The 8,847-nt window shown below is 43.1% G+C and overlaps 1 protein-coding gene across 1 annotated transcript in view; it reads left to right on the forward strand.

The window, feature by feature from the left end:
* Csmd1 (CUB and Sushi multiple domains 1) overlaps nucleotides 1-8,847 on the forward strand; it is a 1,292,092-nt gene that overhangs the window by 855,003 nt on the left and 428,242 nt on the right. The window contains exon 9 of the mRNA XM_005373917.1: nucleotides 6,971-7,095. Coding sequence (XP_005373974.1) covers nucleotides 6,971-7,095 — 125 coding nt within the window. The remainder of the gene's footprint in view (nucleotides 1-6,970; nucleotides 7,096-8,847) is intronic.

Genomic DNA, 8,847 nt, shown 5'->3' on the forward strand with positions numbered 1-8,847 from the left:
TTCTGTTGCCAGAGACAGGCAGTATCATGTATTGTATTTTTCCTTTTGCTGGAGTGTAAAATGTTTACATACCCAGCATTATTATTTACCTATGGATAGTAATGTGTACTAGAGCTGGATTTTCATAAAAGAAATAAATAATTATATGTAGCTATTCATATATCTATTTACTCAACTATATATCTACTTATGTAACTATCCACCTACCTATCCATCCATCCATCCATCCATTCACCCATCCATCCGCCTCAAGTAAGAGTGTGGTTTGCAGTTTGTGGAAAGGACAATGTCTAGTATTCTGTAACACAGTAGGATAACTGGATGACAGCCATTAATTGAACATTTCCAAATAGCGAGTGGAGAGGATTTTGAATGTGATCAACACAAAGTAATGAGGAGTGTCTGAGGTAATGAATATGCTACTTATCCCGGTGTGATTTTTACGTGTCATACACGTTGTACACAGGTATTGAAATGTCACACTGTACCACGTAAATATGTGCAATTATGGAGGGTCAAAAATAAAAATAGTGAAAGCAGAAAACTCTCTGTGGAGTAATCAACTGTGTTAGTAAGTTCAGTAGATCCTGACCTGTGATGGTGGGGGAAGGGGGCATGGACACCTGTGGGCCGGTAGGACCGACCCTGCAGTCCTGCTCATCGGCGGACAGTGGACATCACAGCTGAATCAGTACACACCCTATTTTAGAATCTAGCTTAATATTTAAGTCACATCACATTTTTTCACAGAATAATTGTGGTATAGATGTTAAATACATCCACAAATATGAGGTGTGATCAAAATATTTAGTGAATGCTTAAATTTTAAAAAATTATTACAGTAAAAGACACATGGGTATTAATCCCCATTGAAATATTTCCCTCACTTTGAATGAACTTATCCCAGAGTCTAACCACTTTCTGAGGCATTTCTGGAAGAACTCTTCCATGAGTGTCTTTACAAGCTGTGAACAAACATCCAGTGAGTGCTGCTGCCCGGTGCCCTGCTGTGGGAAGGCAGGCTCGTAGAGAATGATGAAGTGTCTCCTCACCCACTTCACTCGCTAATTAAGCACAGTGCACTTCCGGCTCTCCCCACGTGAAAATGACTGGGGAAGGTAAACATTTTGAATCCATTCAGGACACCAGAGGCAGCCAGGACAGTGCAAGTAAAGACACTGGGGAAGGAGGACTCCAGACCTGCTGCAGAAAGTGGCCAGGACAATGGGGTGAGTGTGTTTGGAGGAAAGGGAAGGGTTTTGGTGGGGATTAATGGCCACTTGTCTTTTACAATAATAAATCTTTTTTAAAATTGAAGCATTCACTGTAATTTTCGAGCCCACCTCACTTCCACTCTCTAGAAAAACATATTCAGAAATGGGTGAATTTAGAACTATACCTATTTAGAGATACTCCACTGCCTGAGGAAGAATCCTTGTACGTAAAGTTTAGAAAGCAAGAGCTGAGTGAGGAGTTCTCAGAAGTGCTATGAATTGAAGTGAACCTGACATTTTCTCTACTGTGTTCTATTTAAGACAAAGCCATGCTGCCTCCATTGCTTATCCTAAGTGCTCCCCTTTGGGTAGTTACTACTATCACATAACACATTTTGGGCTGTTACAAAATCATCTGTCTGTTCATCCTTACAATTCTCAAATATTAGTAATTGTCTAAATCATGACATAATTAAAGTGATCTGAGTTTATTTGCTAATGAACAGTGATCTTTCCTCTAAGAATATTTCCAAGAAACCGATTAGATGATCTCTATACTCTTGAGTGTGTATTACTTCAGACAGTTCCCCAAATCAGTGAAAACGTGACTATTTTTGAAGTGAAGAGCGCCCATGGTTTTCAGACTGAACTAATCCATGTGCTGCATGAAACTGGAGCCAAAGCTCGAATACAAGTCAGACGCTGGGCCGTCTTCCGTGTCATGCCAGCCCGAGTCAGTGTGGCCAGGAGACCACGCGGAGCCACCGCTGCTGTTGGCATGGAGTCCCCTGGGGCGCCGTTCTCTAGCCTGCAGTCAAGCTGAGAGATTGCCAGTGTTAACAGTTTTAATGCTTTAAAATTAGAGAAGCTTGAATAATTATCAAAGGCTCTTTCCAGCAGTCTGTGAGAAGGTTCCTGACAGTGACTAAGGAGTAAGACTGAGGTCCCAGGTGAAGACTGTGGAGCGCTGGAAAATTCCTCTGGCCCAAGTCAGGGGAGGCACCTTCCCCCTTCATCTGATGGGAGTCTGAGTAGGAACAGTCTCAGCTGTCGCAGGGCTTATGTGCCACTAGCGTAATGAAGGACAAGAAGAGAAGTCCCAGTGTAGCATTTTGAGCTTTCTCTTGAACTCAGGTTGTAAAGTAATAAAATCAGAAGTAACACAATTATGAGAATATAGAAAAGTACAATGTGTGATCAGAAATCACAGACAACAGTGAAGACTGGAAAAGTATTACTATAAAAGACGTACAGCATGAATCCCCTCAAATGCTTTCCTTCCATTAAATCATGCTCATCCCATCCCCCTTGCCACTTCTACAACAGTTCTGGAAGTCCTCTGTCATGAGTGTTTCTAGTTGCACTCCCTTGATTGACTTGATATCATAAACTGATTCAAAATCTTTACTCCTGAGGGCTGGGGATTTAGCTCAGTGGCAAAGCGCCTGCCTGGCAAGCACAAGGTCGTGAGTTCTGTTCCCGGTACCGGAGAAAAAAAAAAAAAAAAAAAAAATCTTTACTCCTCACGGCCATTTTGAATTTGGGGAAGACTCAGAAGTCTCACGGTGCCAGATCCAGTGAATGAGGTTGATGAGGGCAGAGTATGATGCCTTTGTATTGGATGACACAGAGCAGCAAGACTCACTGCATTTTTGATCACACCTAGTAAAGACATTTGTGACTTCCAGAATTGCTTCCGAAAGTGGCCAGGATGATAGAATAAGTGTTGGAAGCAAGGGAGAGTATTTTGAGGGTCATTAATAGCAAGGTGCCTCTTACTATAATAAAAAGAATTTTTAAAGTGAATATTTACCATATACAATGGTCACTCCTCATAAAATATTACCACTCACAAAATAAATCTTGTATCTATTTTTCCAACATATAATGGTAAAGATAGATATAGTTCACTGATATTTAAGATGTGTGAAGTTTTGTGTGTTGCTCTTTTTTTCCTTTATTACTATATTTTTATGTAGCTGCACTGCATTCTTTCAAACATATCTGAACATAATTTATTCAAACATGATCCTACTGGGCATTTTTATTGCTTCCAAATTCACTATGAGTAATATTTCTGTGCTATTTTGGAGGATAACTCTATACTGCCAGAAATTATATCAATCAGTCATAGTATTAACAGTATCTCTTTTAAAATTAACAAGAATTGCATACATTTATGACATACACACATGATGTTTTAAAATACATATGCACTGTAGAAAAGTTAAATCATATATTTTACCTTACATACCTCTGACTTTTTAGTGTGATGAGAACATCTGAAATCTGTACCAGCAATGTTCAGGTAAGAATATATTGCTATTAACTGTAGTCACTGTGCCGTACACAAGATCTCTGGAGCTCATCCCTCCTGAGTGGGAGTGTGTGTCCTTTGGCCAGTATTTCCCAATCCTTTCTCCCTGCTCAGCCTCCTGTAGTCACCATTCTACTCTACTTCTCTGAGATCTATTTGAAAAGATGCTACCTGTGAGTGAGATCCTGTGGTATAATCTCCCTCTTCACTGACTTGTGACATTTAACATAATCTTCTCCAGGTTCACTCACACTATTGAAAATTGTAGGGCTTTCCTTTATTTCTTAAGGCTGAATGGTATTTTTATGCGCATACTTCATTTTCTTCATCTTTCCCTTGGTGGGTGCATAGCTTTATTCGATATCTCGTCTATGGTTTGTAATGCTGTAAAGTACTTGGGAACACAGGTATGATTCTGACATGCAGCTTTCATTTCTCTTGAATATATACCCACCTAGCATGAATGGTGGTGTTATGCTTTGTGTCTTGGTGTTCCCCCAAAGCCACATGCAGTCATGGGGTGGCCTTTTAGAATTTATGATTGATTCATGGCCCAATGTTGGAATTGTGGATGTGAGCGGTACATCGCCCTGGGGCAGGTAGTTTGCACACAGTGTAAGGGAGGAAGAGGCTGCTTGCCACTGCTCCTCCTTTTTGTGCTTGCTGCTTTTGCTGTCTTCGGCCACCATGAACTGTTGCCCTCTGCCATGTGCCACCCTACCCTGGAGCCAGCCAAGTATGGACTGAAACCTCCACAAACTGTGAGCTAAATAAACCTTTCCTTCCTTAATTCTGGGTGTTGGGTATCTTGTCTCAGCAACGAGAGAAGAGTAACCACCGATACAGCTGGGTCGCATGGTAGCTCTGTGTTTTACCTTTTCAGGAGCCTCCATACAGTTTGCCATAATAGCTGTGCACGAGGCTTCCCTTTTCTCCGCATCTTCATGAACGCTTATGTTTTATTATTTTCAGAATTCCCACCCTGTGACGTGTGATGTTGTCCTTTGTGGTTTTGACTTACATTTCCCAGGTGATTAGTGGCAGTGAGGTCCTTGTTGTACACCTGCTGTCTGTCTGTACATCTTCTTTCCAGAAATGCCTACAGAGGTCCTTTGCCCATTTTTAAAGAGGATTGTTTGCACATTTCCTTTTGAGTTAATTGGGCTTCTGGGATATTTTGGATATTAAGTTCGTATCAGATTCACAGGTCAGGAATGCAGTCTCCCACTCTGCAGGCTGACCCTTCACTCTCTTGACATGGCCTTTGCTTTGCCTAAGGTCCTGAGTGTGACGCAGGCTCATCCATCCGTTTTTGCTTTCCTTACCTGCACATTTGAAGCTTCGGGTTCACGACTGCTTTTATTGAAACAAATACAATTCGCTGAGATAAAACAGTAGCCCTGATGGTGAGCACGGAGGCATCCGTGAGGGTGGTGCAGGCTTGGTTGAACAGAGTGCCCTCTACAGCTAATGAGTGGCACGCCGCTGCGGTGGAAATATGGAGACTGCAAGCCCAGCGACAGTCCATCTCTTCCTTTGTGTTTGATCACTCTCGAAATAGCTTATTAGACATCAGCATCCGGGGTAAGAGGATCGCGCCGTGCTGACCTACTCTCAAACCTCAGCTCCCCCACCCCATGGCTAATCATATCATTTGGCTTATTTCCTTTGCAGCACGTAAGTCATTTTCATTTTCTTCATATTTACTTATGTTTTCCTTCCTTAAATATCACATGGTCTCTGTGAGGCTGGGCTTTCGTTTTCTTACTCATGCCTGCATTGTTAATGGTCTGGCATGGTGCAGCTTTCTACATGCTCGATAAAAATGTCCTAAAATAATAATGCAAAATGTAGAAACGGAAATTTAAATGAATAGAGAGATACAGAAACTGGGGCCGGAACTGAGAACACAGAGTTATCAGAGTTGTTTTTGAATTCATATTCTAAATTTGTCTCAGTTTTGAATGTGGTCCAGAGGTTTAACCAAAGATTAATAATCATGAATTAAGTAGTTCAACACCTACAAATCATAACTGCCAGTGACTGATACGAAACTGAATGTTTGCACTTTTCACTTTCCAGAATAGTCCATGCTAAGGTGCCAGGGATACAGCTCAGTGGCTCAAGTGCCTACCTGGCAAGCACAAGGTCTTGAGCTCAATTCTTGGTATCCACCCCACCCTAAAATTTAAGCAGAACGGTCTATATTAGGTGCCTAAACTGTGATTTTCTCAAAATCATTTTCATATAACTCAAGTTACTCATGGAACTTGTTGAAAAGTAGGCTTCCTAGTCAGGTAAATCTGGACAATTGCACATACTTTACATGAGCAAAATAAGTATTTATGTGTTAAGTTTTGGCTGAGAATTCCTTTAGAAAAGGTTTTAGTTTTGCTTAACCTGGAACTTTCCAAGTTGGTTTGACTCTGAGTATGGATTTTCATTCCTCCGTGAGAGCCTAAGAAAGAGTGCATGTCACCCGTGAGACGTGCTGCCTTCATTCCCTGGAGAAGTCTCTTCCCACGTTGCCTGGGAGCACGTTTCCCCAATCGGCAGGGTGTGTGTTTGGCTTTGATCTTTGATCCACTGTTAGCTTCATACCTAACATGGATATCTTCATGTCCTTTCTCCTGGAGACGCTTTTCCTGTTTCCTCAACACCTACCCCGGGGTTTGCCAGGCAGAAACAGAAGTGGAATCCCTGCTTGTAACAGTGGGCTTGTCAGAGAGTGAAATATTACTGCACTCCTCTCAGTGTCAGAAGCCAGGCTGAGTGAAGCCCTGGAAGTGCTCAGACCTGATGTGTGTCTCTCAGTGCCTCACACCCCTGTCCCACAGTCACTCTGTTGTTGATGGTTACAACCTGAAAGCTTTGTGTTTGCAGATTAGCCCTGCAGCCAAGGCAATTCTTCATCTCACTCTAGGTGGATGGATTGCTGTTCTCTAAAGCAAATAGCTCTTCTCCTGTGAGATATATCTCTGAATTATGTCACTGGCCTTCTTTGGAATATGATAAACATTTGTGACAGGAACATACATCCTTCCTGAGACATTTCCTCAGCGGGGACTTTTTCAGTCCTTGCTTTTGAAAGATATTTATTCAAATGGGATGACGACCAGCTTCATTCTGTTTCTGGACCCACAGTTCCTTCACACACATTGTTTCTTGTCAGCTGCGATACTTGGCAAGGCTGCCTTTGCCTTCCTCCCTGTTTCCGAGATGCCAAGACTGGGTTTGTGTGTTTCTTTGGCTGTTAAAGAGGCAGAGCAAAGATCACAGCTGGCCTCTTCCTTCGCCGGCCTTGCTCAGTCACACATCTGTGTGCTGAGCCCCCTGGGGGTTGTGGGACTGACAAAGCCACAGAAGCCTCCTCACCGTTTCTTTTCATAGGACGATATCTATGAGTAATTTGGACTGTCTGTGTTTTCTCACTGCCTAGGGTTGGTGCAAATGTGCAGTTCTCCTGTGAGGACAATTATGTGCTCCAGGGATCCAAGGCCATCGCGTGCCAGAGAGTGACAGAGACGCTGGCAGCATGGAGTGACCACCGGCCCATCTGCCGAGGTGAGGTGCCTGGCCAGCCGTGGCCTAGTCGCTTCAGGGTGGGCATCTTTTTCCAAATGTTCGATGAGGCTTAAATGTAAAGCACTGTCTGTGGATAGAGACGACCTTGGCAGTAATGATGCGGTTAAAGAGAAATACTTTGTTGAGGTATGTTAGGAGGTAAACACCTCCAGGGCCATTAGTGTTTTCACATCTCAGCAGAGACACAGGCAAAGCCTCCACTGCACACTCACTCACATCCTTGCGGTGCCTTGGTGTCCCTCTCCCTAGGCACAGGATGCATGCATATGAATATGTGCTAGAGAGCCAGGTCCTTTGGAAAGTTCTGTGTGCCTGCCTGCGAATTGAGCAATTCTCTCCTTTCATTGCAATGAGGTTGAATTCTTGGGATTTCATTATCTGAGTGTTAAAGGAGTTTCTTAGCATGACTGTAAGCTGTCACTTTATGGATAACTATCTTAGTAGCCCTTGACAGTGCTGGCAAAGCAAAGTCTGTCACCATCATCAATACCTTCAAAGAAAATGCATAAAATCAGAAGTATTAATTTGTCTTTTCAGTGTTGTATATTAACTCGACCAGAAGTTTACAAATCATAATTATTATTATTATCATTTTTTTGCGGTACTGGGGATCGAACTCAGGACCTTGTGCTTGCAAAGCAGGCACTTGTGCCACTGAGCTATGTCCCCAGCCCTACAAATCATACTTAAACAGCAAAAAATTCTTTTGACTGGTGAAATGAGGGAAATATTAATAGATTTAAGAGAACACTAGGGCTTGGCTTTTGCAATTCATAAAATAATTTGTGCAAACTGGTATTTTCAAGGAGGAAAAAAAGCACTATAGTGAGGTTTCCTACATAACAATATGATTCTTTCTTTTGGCTTTTTAGAACAAATAGTTGTAAGATGTGCGGTGTTAGTTACAGCCTGTGAAGTGTAACAGTTTGCAGCTGTATTTCCAACTTTGTGTGAACGAATTCTACATGGCACCACAGTCCTTACGGACCCTGGGTGCCCAGGACAAGCAGCTGTACAAGGGAGCCTCCATCTGCCGAGGCCTGGGGGGGCGGTCTCCTATTCACAGAGAACTGCCCAGCCCTACTCCAGAAGCCCATGAGGCCGCGCTGCTCCAACCCTTACCAGCCAACCCGTTCCTACATTTTCTGACCCTGACCCAAATCACTCTGCTTTGGTGAGAGCTGCACCCATTCCTGGTTCCCATGAGTGGAGGGGACCCTCAGCCTCCTTTCTGTACGAGGTCACTGTCACTGTTTCCTCCACAAAAGAGCAGTTATTTATTCTTTCACAATCTTCTCACCTGCATAAACTGGAAATATGCTTTATTTTTGAAAAGTCTAAATTATAAAAGTGTCAAACATGGATTCTTGTAAATTTGTTACTCTGGAAGGGCTTCAGGGTGACATAAGCAGACACTTGCACACCTTTAGTTTTTATTTCTGGATCCACAGGGTTGGCTTCCTTTGTTCTTTCCATGGACAGAGCTAGGCCAAACCTCAGACACCCGTGAGAGCCCAGGATGCAGCGGGGAGGGCTCTTTAGGCCTGGTGCCATCTACCTGCTCCTCTCTTATGCAAACAGGAGGCTTTCTCTCTTCTTCCTCCTCCCCCTTCTCCTCCCCTCCCCCTCCCCCTCCTCCTCCTCCTCTTCTTCCTCTTCTTCTTCTTCTCCTTCTTCTTCCTCTTCTTCTTCTTCTTCCTCTTCTGCTTCTTCTTCTCCCTCTTCTTCTTC

This window comes from Chinchilla lanigera, unplaced genomic scaffold (assembly GCF_000276665.1).
Source record: "Chinchilla lanigera isolate Chin_1 unplaced genomic scaffold, ChiLan1.0 scaffold00002, whole genome shotgun sequence".
NCBI classification, from domain to species: domain Eukaryota; kingdom Metazoa; phylum Chordata; class Mammalia; order Rodentia; family Chinchillidae; genus Chinchilla; species Chinchilla lanigera.